The sequence below is a fragment of the Pteropus alecto genome, unplaced genomic scaffold (assembly GCF_000325575.1).
Source record: "Pteropus alecto unplaced genomic scaffold, ASM32557v1 scaffold177, whole genome shotgun sequence".
NCBI lineage: Eukaryota > Metazoa > Chordata > Mammalia > Chiroptera > Pteropodidae > Pteropus > Pteropus alecto.
In genome coordinates this window covers 1,160,565-1,175,646 of record NW_006442207.1, presented here as the reverse complement: position 1 = coordinate 1,175,646, position 15,082 = coordinate 1,160,565, and the positions used below count along the sequence as shown (strand labels likewise).

The 15,082-nt window shown below is 40.6% G+C and overlaps 1 protein-coding gene across 3 annotated transcripts in view; it reads right to left on the bottom strand.

Annotated features, from left to right (window-relative positions):
• Positions 1-7,798: 7,798 nt before the first annotated feature.
• The window catches only part of FAM204A (family with sequence similarity 204 member A), a 31,643-nt gene continuing 24,359 nt past the window's right edge, over positions 7,799-15,082 (bottom strand). For all 3 annotated transcript variants that reach the window (XM_006920825.3, XM_015596394.2, XM_015596395.2), the window contains exons 7-8: positions 8,934-9,040; positions 7,799-8,644 (exon numbers count right to left, since the gene is read on the bottom strand). In XM_006920825.3, the coding sequence (XP_006920887.1) occupies positions 8,593-8,644; positions 8,934-9,040 (159 nt within the window). In that variant the 3' untranslated portion in view covers positions 7,799-8,592. The remainder of the gene's footprint in view (positions 8,645-8,933; positions 9,041-15,082) is intronic.

Sequence of the window (15,082 nt, the reverse complement as noted above, 5' to 3'; positions counted from 1 at the left end):
ATTGGTTTCCTGAGAGGGATGCTTTCAAGAGCGTTGTACGAGAAGTGTAATGAAAGCATTTAGCTTTTCAACCTGTAAACTCTTCTATGACGTATGTAGAATTAAGGTGTCTCGTTAAGGCAAGAGCATATGCAACACTGAATTATCAAAGTATAATTCTTCAGTAGAACAGTAAGTTACAAGGCTTATATTCTCACTCAGTCATGAATACTGAATGAGGACATCAAGACAAGACCTCAAATGGTTTAACTGGAAGGACCAGGTATATATCCACCCACTCATCCACCCTATCCACTCATCCACCCATCCATCCATCCGCCCATCATCCATGTAAAATGTTGGCCTGTAATTCTGAGCCAGGATAGCCGAAGGAGAATCGCCTGAAAAGCTTAGAACAAAACCATTCCAGACCACGTGTTCAGATATTCAGTTGGTCTGGGTTGGACTCAGAAATCTATATAATATAAGGGTTCAGAGGATGTGATTTCCATGCCCTGAGGGCAGATGTTAAAGAAAACTAGGGAGTATGAGGATTTAAGATGAGTCTCAAATGAAGGATGGATTCAGCTAGATGGGGGGAGGGGGAGGGCGGGGGCAGGGCATTCGGCACTAACACAGAAGGGGGTATGCACGGAGGCCCTTCCTACACGGGTTCTGGGAGCAAGAGGTGTCAGTCTCAAATGTGGCTATTCCACAGGTATTGTACAGTTAAATTTGTGTTTCCCAGAGTGTTGTGACTAAGTATGTGGATTGTTAATAAATGGTAGGTTGAAAAAAATAAAAATGATCCTACTGTTAAACAAATTTGAGAAGCATTGTGATGAACAGAGACAAGTTTGTTTACTGACTTCTCAGAGCCCTTGATGTGCTGATGACGTGCAGTCAACGTCCCATGGTGATAACATGCAGAGTTTTTCGACCACAGAAGCCTGCTTTTCTTAACGAGATGAGGTTCCATGGAACTTCTTTTGGAAGCTATTCCTCTCTATGTTTCTATCTACATTTAAGTATAGATGTAGATATATGTATTTACTTATCTACATACTTAAGCATATATCCTACGGTAGTAGGTGGTTTTAATTTTTACCCCTTTTCTAGCATCCAAACCCTTGTTCAACATCTGCTGTATGCAGTTGTAGGTGCCTGTGAGTTTTTTCAAAATCTGTAAACAGCTCATTAGTTTTCATACTATCACAGGGAGGGTTATCAAAAGGTTCCATTTATTCTTGGAATCAACTGCCATAAAACTTATGATTTCAAATCCAGCAGGCTCTCGTCTAGCGCTATCAGCCATATCTATTTCTCATTTCATCATGACATCAAGCAAGGCGTGGATTACTTAAGCCCTTCCGACTTCAAGTCCAGTGCCCGACACTGCTCATCCAAATAACTTCCCCGGACAGCTCTGGGCCCAACAGCCTGCGCCGTGCCTGCACACATCCGCACTGCCCGTGTCCCCCTTTCACGGAGCATAGGTCAGCGCACTATCCTCCAGCTGCTGGGACGTGGTGCCCTTCCGCCCAGGGGGAACCCCCGGCCAACGGTCTGACCGAGATGAGGCTCGAAGAGGCTGGCCCCTTTGCTGCAAGGCGGGTTCACAGAGCCAAGACTTTGCCTTGCTAGGCTCCTTTGTTGGCTTCACTCCCCCCCTTACAGGATTTTCCAGAAGTGTACGACTCTATAAATCATTTCACAAGTCGTCTGAGACATTGCTCCTAGGAAACCTGACCTAGGACACCATCTATTGTGATCATGACTTGAATCTTCCATTTGGCCAAGATGACCAGGGCCCTCTGATGCTAACTCTTCTCAGCTGTCTTCCGACTGTTACCCTGCTTGACGGCTCAACAGAATTTGCTGCTGTTGACATTCCACCTTTAAAACCCCTCTCCTCCACCTGTCTTCTACAACAACCCTTCCTTCCAACCTCCAGATCTCTATGTACAGTGTCCGGAAGTTAATTCCACAGGTTCCTGGACATGGAATGTCTTAATATGCCCCATGTTGCTAATACGGCATCACTAAATGTCTGATTTGACATGACCAAATACGACTAAATTAGCAAACATGACCCACGTTACCTGCCCTCTACTGTCCACACCCCACTTTGCCATCTGTCAGCGCCCTCCCCACACCCTCCCTGGCCCTCGTGTGAACAGTCACCAAGTCCTGTCAGACCTCCCACCCGAACACCTCCGGACTCACGCTCCCCTCTCCACTCTCACAGCCTTGGCTTAGTTCTCATCGGTCCTTCCCCAGGCGAGATAACCCAACCAGGCTGTCATGCTTTGCCTTTCTGCCCGCCCTTCCTCACATGCCAATGGGCACGTCACTGTCCCCAGTCCAAACTCCCCAGCACGTCTCGTAAAGCTGTGTGCAAATGGATTCCAGCCACCTTCTCATCATCATCCTGTCGCCCGGAACACCTCACTGCGACGCTCCCTGCTGCCTCCAGTGTCATGCTGCTCCTCTGCCTGGGACACTCTTGCTTCAACAGGTCTCCCAGGAAGTCCCGATTCTCCTTTATGACTTACACGAAGCAGCACCTCTGCCACGAAGCCTCGTCTGACTTTCCGCAGGTGACAACTACCTTCCCATTTGGGCCTCACTGAGCATATAATTCTATTTCAGCGCTTATCATACACTGCAGATTCTTGGACCTCTACCATGCACATTTCTTAGCTGTTTTGATCAGCTCTGTCAACACATCCAAGGAAAAATACCTACATCAAATCATGAACAGCGCTGTGTGCTAGTCAACATCATGCCTCAGTAATACCCAGTTATTACTTCAAGGTCACATGAGACTGAGGCAACGTAGCAGGCAATGCTAGCTATTTCCTAAAATTTATTTCCTGTTCTTCCTGGAAACACAGCCAGTACTTCCCAGCCTCCCTCGCAGTCAGGTGCGGTGAAGTAATGAAGTTCTAGCCAGTGCAAAGCAAGCACAAGTAATGTCTTCCACTTCTAGGCCAGGCCTACAATTCACCATGAGCGCTCATCCACATGCCTTTCCCTTCCAGCTGACCAGCTGGTGACGCCCAGGGCTACCAAAGAAAGAAGGTGAAAGCGGCTGTCAGCTGGGTCTCAGTGACTGAAGGGAGCAGAGCCCCCTGTTGCCAAGAACATCGTCCTTCATCCCATGACAAGAAGTAAACGTCCACTGTTTGAGTCATTATAGTCATTATGCCGGGGGTGGGGCGGGGGGAGGGCATATTTCCCACAGTAGTTAACGCGACCCTAACACGGGAAGGCACTGTGACATGGTCATTCTAACATAAGGGACATGTTGATACAGTCTGAGATCAACTGTAGCTTAAAATTACCAAGAATGTGCAAAACAGTCGCATTCATTCCTGAGTCTCACCCCCTCGATGACCCTCGCCTCTGCAGTGAGCCTAAGAAATAAGGTGGGAGTCCGGGTGTCAGACCGGGTGTCAGTCGCCCTCACTGTGAGGTGAGCACATGTGGATCAGCTGCAAGGCACTAGCAACTGCAGCCAGACACCTACCTAGGAAAAACGCATCCTGGAGTGAAGGTAAACCCATGCAAGCAAAATGTTTAAGTCTGGGTTACTTCCTTTATTACATGTAGGATTATTTCTTTGCTTTTAGCAAAGAAAGTCACTGCTTTTCTAACAGCCCACCTAAAAATCAAGCTATCCCAACATGATTCATACTTATTTCCCATCAGACCATGCCCATTCATCACTGCATCCACAAGTTTCCTTAGTGTCTGACATGGAGTAGGTATTTAGTAAATGTTTCTCAAATATAATGTAGAAAGTAATTCGAAAACATGCAAGGCTTCATTGTTTCGCTATTCCTGTGACATTCATAAATACTTCTCCCAGTATCACCCACATTACAAATGAAAACAGTTTTTATTCCGGGTAGTCATAACTGTGTATTATCCATCAAACAATAAAATATTATTAGCTGAGACACATTCGGCCTGAAGAAGTGACACATTAACTTCTTGATCAAATGCCAGGACTTGCAGATGAATGTGAAACAGACATCAATAATTACAGCTTGTACTCCAGCTGCTGGTTTCTAAACCTTTAAGTTCAATGAACAAGTAATAACTGGACAGACACACCCTTTAGAAATTAGAGGTGGGAAAAGATTACCTCATTCCATACCTGTCACACAGCAGGCCCCCTGCAGCAATTCAGCAAGAGGCAGCTCACGGGCCCCAGGGGAGGTGGCTGGGGCTTCTAGGAGGATGCCACAGAGCCGGGAGCCTGGCACAGCAGGAAACTTGGCACTGGAGAACCCAGGAGTGGGGGCTTCTCTCGGGTACCCTCTCCCTCCCCCTTTCAATCCCTTTCTGTGCTTCCTTAAGAAACCTGGTCTGAATATAAGACGCATATATCTAATTTAAAAATTGCAGGCTTTTTCTACTTAAATCTAAAAAAGAGGTTACTAATACTAATAAAAATATAATTATCCCTCAGCTAATTCTTGATTTTACAAGCACATCTTAAAACACAGCATACTGCACGGCAATTAATGGACTGTCCCACCAAAAGCCTGTAGTTACGTTCCAGGGACGAAGATCACAAAAGCCAGTGTGGTGGGAAGCTAATCTGACACCACCACCGGATCTGAAGAAATTCTAGCGAAATGAACACACATCTCCAGAACACTCACCAGAGCACAGGGGGAGGTACTGCTGAAGAGGCCACGTACCTCCCTTCTACACGAGCGCACTGGTTTGGCCCCTTCCTCAGTCTCCTCATGGCAGTCACGCTGCCTGCCGTGACCTCGCCTGGAGTCCAGACTCCCTTCCCCAGTCAGTCTCTGTGTAGGTTACAACTACACCACCAAGAAGATGTGGCGTTTACTTTTCTTATAAGGTGGGTCGTGTCGGGGGAGGATAAAATAATAAAGACTAAAGAAGGCAGTTCTGCTCATTTTACCACAATCTACAGAGCACCCCAATCTCGAACGTGGAAAATGGGTCTTCTTGTCTCAGCAAGGCACAGAGGTCAAGGCTAGATCTATAGGAACAAAATAATCTTTAGACAGTTCATGGAAATTTACGTGAACACAGGTTCTACTTCCAGCAGAAGGTCTCACTGATTTAAATCGGAACCTAGAAGGTGCTCTGATTACTTCACAATACAAAGTAATTCCTTGAAATGCGAAGTCCTGGGCTTATAGCGCCTCAGGCTTTTCAAAAGTACTTTCCGATCCATCACCACGTTAGAAGGCACTGATGCCACAAATACCAATCTACATTTGGTTTTGGAAAAAGATTTTCGTGTACATATTTTGTCCAAATATTACTATTTGTTTCATGAAAGTCAGAGCTAAGACTTTAGCAGAGTGTAAATTTTAAGCCAATGAATAAACAGTTAGTTGGCTTGAAAAAATATTAAACTGACACGAAAAGCATTTATTGCTCTGCCAGATACTAAAAATAAAAGCAACTTCTGCCAACATGGAAAAACTTGAATTGTTTCAGTTGGTTCTGAATTTGACTAGTAGGTTTCATTATGTTATTTTTCCAAAATGGAGCCTGACATAACATTATCTTGTTTTCCTAAACGTTATTTCTTAAAAAAATAATACACAATTGGGATCTTATTTAAGTATCAACATGATACAATATTTTTTATAGTTTAGCAGGACATACATTTTTTAAAAAGCGGTATCTTTACCTAACACACAGAAATTTGGATAGTTTGAAAATTAATCTTCATATTTTAAGGATTCGAATTTGTCTTAGAGTTAATAATAAGCTAAGTTAATAATAATAAGCTAAGTTATTAAAATATTTAAAAGATAACATTCTGGACAAAAAGCATCAGGGAAATCAGGAGATTTTAAATGTGAGGTGCTAAGCTGTTAGTCGAAGTTCAGGTAACATTCTACTCCTGTCCTTGGCCTGCCCCTCCCTTAGCTGTCTCTCTAAAAAAAATAAGAGTGTGTAAAATATGGAGTTTGAGATTTATGACCAGTTGCAGAAACCTGTTTAACTACTGATTTATAGTTTTGGCCAAGGTATTTAACTCTGTCATCAGAACTAATTATAGCAAACCTGAGATTACATACTCAAACTCTCCTTTTGGTGAAAGAAATAGAATGTTCTGTTGAAAATCAGAAACATCCTGAGGGCTCCCACACAAGAATGCACGACCAACTCCACTTCCCCGAACCAGTGCTGCGAAGCGCACAATTACCGTTCTTTACTAAGTTGTACTAGCCTGAAGTACTTAATAAATCAGATACATTAATGCCACACTGATGGCTTGAAACATGTTAATCTCAGTTAACAGTAACTGACACTGACATCACTATTCTAATTCGGGCGTTCTGGGGGTAGTAAACGCCACGTTAAAGCTCCAGGAACTGAAGTTATGACCGATCCTAATGCTGTGAGCAGAGGGAGAGGACAAATGACTACACTTTTTAGGCAACATGGGCACTCTAAGAATAATGTTCCCATTTTATTGCTTTAACAAGTAAAATGTCTAATTCAAATTACGGCTGATAAAACTGGTTCCAAACGACATGCCAGCAGGGGAAAACCAAGACAACCAGTCCCTTCCTCTGTTCAAATCCTCTCTGCCACCACCTTCTCCTGTGCCATGTTTCGAACTTTTCACAGCTCAGGTCCCCAATGAGTGGGGATCTAATGAGACATGGCTCCCCTTACCGTGCGTCCCCTGCTACACTTCATTCGGCCATAATCCCTTCTCCTCAGTTAAAATGCTCCCGCCTACACCGGACAGCAGGGCAGCGTGGGCCATCGCGGGCACTGGAGCAGCTGAACAACGGCCTCCATGGCTGGACTTTGGGTCAGAGGCTCACAAAACAGCCAGACCTAAAGGTGGTTGCTCTGGCAAGACCTCAGCATGAGCCGAGCAGTGAGGCATGCCTGCAGGGGTCACTAAATGCTCTAAAGTGGATTCGGGAAAGAAAAACAAGGCAGAGGCTGCCTTGGGGCCCATGTGTGAATTCTGCATTACCTGCCTGCTCAAAGATAATACTTCTAATGTTTCAGACAAAACCACTGAATTGTGTGGTGGATTTTTTAGAAGAAAGGTCCCTGTAAGTTTCCATTCGCGCATTAGGATTTTAAAATGAGATGTTGCAGGTAAGCGGTAAACTGTATCTACAAAACACAACAGGGGACAGTAAATCACGAAATATAAGATTTTCCAATATTTAGTCTGGGGACCTTTTCATGATGAATTCTATAGCAGATAAACAATCTCCTAAAATCTTGCCTTCTCTATATTGGCTTTTCTCACCTAAGTGGAAGCAAGATATAATTTTTGTTTTCTTAAATACCAACTTAGCTACTCACTTATTCCAGAACATAGGTAAAATACCAAATATGCCACCATAAATTAGTAAAGTTTTGTTAGCATTGTAAGTCTAAAAGCAACAAAATAACAGAATTATAATCATGACTCATTTTCTATGTTCCTGACTTTATATTATCAAACCACAGAAAATTCACACCAGGTAGCTGGAAATCCTCTGATAAAGGTGGAAGAATGAAGATAAACTGATGAAAACCACAGTAAGCAGTTCTTTACCTCTTTGAGCACCAAGCAGGGAGGTAAAGACACCAAAGGCCTGCCAGAAACCGAAAATATACAGCTGTGGTCCTCTGACTGGCTGGTTATGTGATTTCTCAAAACCTCTCTAGTTAGTTAGTTGCGTGACACACACATCCAATGACAATGAAGTCCCATGGCACCAATCCTCTCTTTAGCTTCATTAATTCATTCAATCTTTTAAGGAGTATGAGAAAGAGGAACAAAAACAATCAGACCATGTTCTTAGAAGGTTCAAAGTTATATTGTCTTGAGTTAACAACATTCTAATATAATATCATTTTCTTTTCTAAGAATCATCTCAAAATTTTAAAAAATGATATGGCTGAAAGAAATATTTAGGAAGACAGTTCCAGGCAGAGCTGAATTTAAATCATCCTCCAAACACTACATTCTGTCTCTTTTTTAAAATTATAATGTTTTATCTGAAGGTACATAAAAATTAATCAATCGCTTTTATTTTGAGACTGTGAAGTATCAACTCTACTGCTTCCAATAAAGAACCAATAATTACTTTTATAACATTAAGATAAAGTTATCTGTAAAGACAACAGCAATTGAGACTTTCTTGCACTTATGACTAATCCATTATAAACAAATGCCAATCTTAAAAACACAATTCCAGAATAAGTGCAGTTATACTAAGTACAGATAAGAAAGTACAAGGAGCTCATTGGCTATGCTACACCAAATGGATGAAAAGTAAAATTGATTTTATACTGCAGGTCTATAGAAATAAATAAAATTCTATTTTTTCCCCCTCTACATATGCTCAGATTCCTTGTACAAATAACAGAATACTCAATTCCATTCACTTCAATAGGATGAACTTGTTAGAAAAGATTGAAAAGATCTGATAATCAACTCCCAAATTTTATGCATCTTTTTTCTACTTCTGTCAATTTCCTAACATATATTATTAACACAAGCAGGAAAATCTTTTCACTAAATTGAGCAATGGAAGACTCAAGTGGGAACTCAAGTAATGACGCAATGTCTTGAAGAAGTCTGGCAAGTTACATATATCCCATGTTGCTTTTAGTTTCCCATCTTTTCTTTGCTTCAAATCTAAAATAAAAAACATAAAAACCTCAATTTACTTCTAAAATACTTTACTAAAGTAACATATTTACTAAATGCCAAAGAAAAATTAAAAATTTTTCACATACTCCATTGATTAAAAGATAAACATCAAACAGGATGAAGAAATGCCTCCTTATTTACAATCTGACATTCAGCACAGATACAAAGCATAAAAGGAATAACAATTACACACAAGCTGGATTCATAAAATATCACAGGATTTCTGTAGTTTCTATGAAATTAGAAGAATTACTACCAAAAGTCTTAAACTTACCCCCATGCAAGTTTCTTCTTTTTTCGAGCGACCTGTGAATTTTCAGCTTCCTTTTTGGCTTTTACAAAGTTGTGGCAGGCAATTGCTTTGGCAATTTTTACACCAAGCTAAGAATGAGAAAGGAGAAAAAGAGGAAAAAAGAGAAAATAAATTCCCACTAACACGAGAACACACACACTTGAGAATCTGTGGGTAAGAAAGCTATGTCTAGAAATGAGAAACTCTTATGCTTAGGCCCCTTGTACGATCAAAGCATAGGGGCTACGCAGATGTGGCCCATGTTCCCTTACCCTCCCAGGTCCCTGAGCCTACCCGTTCCAGTCTCCCGGATGGAAACCCTTCCCAAACTGAGGACCCTCGAGGGCCCCAAAGGTTGCGATAAAGATCTGCGCGCTATTTCATTTCGGTGTGCCCAACAGGAATTCACCCCGATAAGACTGCACAGACTGACAGAGACATCAAGTTTCTTTGCTCTGGGCTAGAATTACAGCAGATCAGTACGGTCACACCAGTTATCTCAGGCCGATCAGAAGCTCTGATTGGCAGTCGGAGATGTGATTAATAAAACATGGGAAAGCTAATTACGACTTTGTAAACGCACTTTGTATGATGGGCAACAGCTTTTAATTCACTGACAAAGAAAGAATGCAAGGAGTGCTAAGAGGAGAAAAGGCTGGGCACCAGGGCCACAGGACCTGCCTCCCCTCCGCTGGTCCCTCTGTTCACATGAGCTCCTCCTCACACCCATCGGCCAGCCCTACAAGGTCCAACCCAACTAAGCCTCCTCCTCTCCACTTCCAGTCTCCTCTAACTCACCCCGACAGTCTCCGTTTCTGTCTCTCCAGCCCTTCAGCTTCTACGCCGTAACCTGCACTCGCACACCCTGCTTTACCCACCCACCTCTCTGGCTGCAGAGCTGTTCCTCAGCACCTGTCTCCAGGACAGTGGTAATCGGGTTTTAGCGGGCTCTGAATTTAACATTTGTTAAGAACCCAGGTTAAACAACAAAGGCTGAAAATCTCTTTCTAGTGTTTCTTACTTTTTCTGTCCTTGCACTCAACCTCATGCAAACCAGTGGATGGCAGGCTTGTGGAAGAGAAGAAAGGACCTGGACGCCACTTAAAGTCAACGTGTCAAAGCCCAGGTTTTAGGGATCTGTTTGCCAAGAGCGCCACACGGCAGGGGGTTAAGAGCCCACATGTGAGGAGAGGAGCCGGGTTAGGAAAGTGAGGGTGGCTGCCCATTTCTCCAGCTTATCTTGGAGAACAGTTTCCTTTGAGATGAAACAAATGAGTAGTAATCAAGCACTGACTGGGATTTCTAAATAAGAGCAAAAACAGCCCTAATTTTTCAGTCCAGGAAAGAGGACATATAAAGAATGAAAGAACCTGACAGTCAAACCAAGGTGCTGAGCCGGTCAACACCAACGGGAAAGCCACTGAAGAAAGGATGACCAATTGTGACTGGAGAGCCCACTCGAGAAAGCAGACCGATCTGTGTCTCCTCAAAACCCAAACCAGTATCAGCAGCCCTACTACTGTCATTGTCTTTTGTCACAAGGATAACATTCATTCGACAAATATTATATGAGCACAAATGTATAATATTGACAGGTGTGTTCCAGGCACCAGAGACAGAGCACTGAACAAAAGGGCTCATTTTCAAATTGTGGGGCTGGGGAGAAAGGGTGGCCAGTGACATTTCACTGCTTTAAGACTTGTTCTCTTGGTTCTCTTTTCATTTCCAGTTCTTTAGCAGAGAAAAGTTCATCTGTCAACTAAAAAAGATCTAGGACACAAAGGGCTGTAGCATCATCATCCAAAGAGAAAATCATCTCCGGAAAGATGCTGTGGTATGATGTGTCAGTAGGATGGATTTCCTAGCCACTGAAAAACTCTCTGTTGTCATTAGCATAAAAAATCAGGTTAGCACCTGGCAGGTTAGGCTAGTCAAAACTGCGGTATCAAACCGATCCCCAGATCTCTTTGGCTGAACTTTTACTTCTTGTTTCACTTAAAGTCAGCTGTGGACTGGCAGGGGTCTCCGCCACCTCGTAGTGACAGCATCTCAACGTGTGGCTTCCAAGTTCACTGTGGCGGAGGAAGAGATGGCTGGAGGGTCTCCACATTGGCTTCTAAAAGCCTTAGTCCAGGAGTGACACACATCATTCCTGCCCACGGCCCTCTGGTCAGAAGTACAAGCACGGTTCCACCTAACTGCCAGGCGGCTGGGGACATGGGGTACCGTGCGATACTAGGGCGTTAAGTGCACCCTAATACTGTGTACTATCATAAAACGCAGCTTGCTACCTGTGTTTAAGTTGTACGCTAGGTCTCTCCACATTCATGTAGGATATTTGGTCTCTTCCCTGACTTCAATTCCAAAAGGTAAAACAAAAAATTCTGTATTTTCCTACTTAACGATATTCCTATATATTATGTATCACATCTATATATTATGTATCACATGCAAATTTTGCCAAGTCAGCTCCCCAACAAAAGTACCACTCCAGCTAGTTTGTCTCGTTTTTAAATTGAGCCTACGCTTCGAGTATGAAACAAAAATGACCTGAAACATATTTGCCATGTCCTATTGACTATGTAACAAAGTTATTTTCTAAAACTATTGTAAATGAAGACGTATCTTACATTTCTAGCTCACTGAAATGTCCCAGCATGGGTTCTCTGGATTTGGGAGAGACAGGTCAAAGAGCATCTCGTGTGTGGACACGTGGTCCATTTGATCATTGAAATGGGCTCTTCATCTCAACAAGGTCACATACTCTATGAATGTAAAAGCTTAGTTTTTTAGTAATGTTAAGGCCAATTCCGGCACAATCCCCAACACAGTAAAGATTGAGAGCATGTGTTCCATAAGACACAGTATAAATTTGTTAAAAATAATTCATTATAATGTATGAACCGTGTGTTATTCATGAGAGGGTTCCATCATTTTTTGTACTAAATAACTGGGTGCACAGGCAACGCGTTCAAACAGACCTGTCCATGTAAAAGGTATATTTTCTATCTGTATTTTGCCTTAGGTTAGGTTAAAAGGCACATTGTTCAATTACTAAACATTAAAGAAACCTGGTCTCTGTATTTTATAGAAAGAATCTTTTAAGCTTGTAATAATGATGAAAAGTCGTTATCAATTTTGTGTCCTTCGCATGCTTAAAATAAATGTGTTTCACTTATTCCTGTGGAGAATTAAAAAAGTGGACATATTTGGAGATGTGAAAGGGTAATACTTCTATGGAAAAGCCAGGTGAGAGGAAACACATTTTCCCAGGCAAGATGATTAACCCGAGTTCCAGAAGATAAAAGAATATCGTGCTACGTTTCAGTATTACAAACAAATAATATAGGCCAACAGGAATCCCTCTTCACTTCCGTAAAAAGAAAAATGCATCTTCATGCCCAAGTAAACATCACAAAAGCTTGGTCAATGGTTTTATATTTAAAAACTGTTTCGGGTCATCAGATAACTATAGCAACACAATGCGGGAAGAAATTTTTTTAAATGAATAAAAACATATACAGAATTTCTTGTATGTGTAACCAAAGTATCAGCATTTTCCATATAGAACATCCAATATTTTGCTGCATTTTAATTAAGGTGTCTAAACATTATCACAAAGAACTGCAAATTGGTCAGAGCAAGCGGTAAGGAAAATTAAGCTCTAAAGGCTTTTTATCACCATATTTCAGGAACCAAGGGTGTAAAATGTTCTAATTTGGGATATATTAAAAGCCATAAAAGGTCTTTCAAAAAGATTAATGGTACTTTGCTTGGATTTAAGATAAGGGCTTTAGCTGGTTGGAAAAGCAGGGCCCTGGCTGGACCCTTGAGGCATTCATCTTTACAGCCACTTGGAAGATTTGTAAAAGCGTCTGCATAACCTCAAGCAAATGCTCAGCGACATTTTTTTAATTCCTTTCAATTTTACAGGTTTAGCATGTGTAAATCATACTGGGTTGTAAAACAGATATAATGGCACATCTTGTAACATAGTAGAGATTTTTAAAAGACAAACTTTTAAAATCAAGTTAGTTTTTCTGGCTAAACCTTGCCATTCTAAAGTTTGCTGATAATCATTTGCTCATCTCATTCAAACAGCTTAATCTAGTCCAACTGTAACTTCTCCATTTCATAAAATATTTTACTCATCTCAAAATTACTAGCTTGTAACAGATTTATGAAGTTTTCCTCCCTTTCGAATACTTTCAAGGCACTTATTTAAAAATACCAATTATCATACTTTAACTTTTTATGGAATAATAGGTCTCTATGAAAAATATTTATGCCATTCTCTTTTGTTCTTTAATTAAATGAAAACAGATGTTTTCTGAAGTAAAGCGGAACCATTACTGGAGTACTTAAAGTGTTAAGGTCTTTAATTTTTATATCAGTTTGGTCGACAATTCCTGATTGTCTTTACTCAAGCTCAACATTAATGTCAAGCAAGTTACCTAGGAGACGAAAGAGATCAAAGAGACAAAAACCCCTCCAATGTCTGATTAATCAAGCCTGCAAACAGCTTATTTCTTTTAGCCTGCATGCAAGTATGAAAATGAGATTCTGGGAGCCGAACATTGTGCAGATTTGTTCATTCTTATCAGAACAAAGCCAGCGGCAGCTTATTTCATGGATCATTGGCACTGTCATCAGTGCTACACAGAACGGGTGACAGCTCCTCATTTTGAGGCTTGAACAAAATTAGCAAAAAGTCGGCACAAATTAGCCTCTCATCTTTTTGGTAATATGACATTATTCATTTACTTTTTATCCAATTTTTAATTTTTTCCTTGTCAGCTATCCCTTTCTAGTGTCTCTTCCATGGCATCATAAAATGCCTTCTTAAAAACAAGCAAAGAAATAGCCAAAGTTGAAATAACATGCAAAGTTCAAAAAGCAAATAAGAAAAAAAAGCATTTCCAATGACTAATAATGCTTTATTTTTTCTAACTTCGAAAACTTTGCTCAGAACACCATGCGGTAAAAGAGTTTTATAAAACTGGTAATTTATTTCAATAAAGCATATGATCTGGCTAATGTGTTTCACTCAAACCACAATTTAATATGGTATGTGCTTTGGTAAATTCGGGATGCCTACATCTGGACTGCTACCTTTTTCTCCATGGTCATTCCTGAGATGCTCAAGCTCATGACAGCAAACAAGCTATGCCATATCCAGTCATTTACATCAAATCATTTTCTATTACAGAAAACAGCCTAAAATGTGCATGCATAGGTTTGCATGTTTGTGTACTACACATATCCCCGATGTAAAATTGCACAAACATCTGTTTATTTTTATACCTACAACGTCCTATCAGTTAAACCCAAATGGTTTTTATTTCAAAATATAACCCAATAAATCCTGCTTCTAAAGCACATCATAAAGATCTACTTATTATACACAAATATAAATCGTGTATATATATATATATATATGATTCACCTTGCAATGTATTTAACAAAATGTATTTGCAGTTAAACCCAAATGGTTATTTCAAAATATAACCCAATAAATCCTGCTTCTAAAGCACATCATAAAGATCTACTTATTATACACAAATATATATCGTGTATATATATATATATATGATTCACCTTGCAATGTATTTAACAAAATGTATTTGGTCTATGAGGTATGAGAAGACATACTTTGATTCATATAATCAATTTTGATTCCATAGAGCAATAGTTTATACAACACCTGTTTTTAATGATGACTATTAAGGCTTCAAATTATATGCAGATTATAGTACTCCAAAGGAGGGAGAAAAGATGTTATACTGTTGAAATTACTCCTGGATATAGGCATTTATATTCAAGCAACTTATTCCATTCATAAGGGGGAAAAAAGCATTAAAAAATTAACCATAAGCTGTTAGATGCTTTACACAGTCCCCATAAGAAAGACAGTTTTTTTTAAAAGAACTGTAGTACTGTTTTCAGCAATTTCTTTATCTCTGTTCTTCTAAGTAAGAAAGCTTATTAACAAGCTTTGAACTTAAAATCACATTTACAATAATGTGCCATCAACAGTTTTATAAGCTAATTAGAAAAAGATTAATTAATGACTGGCTGCTAATAAAATGGCAATCATGAAGAAAGAAACCAAGGGTGCTAAGCTTCAACTA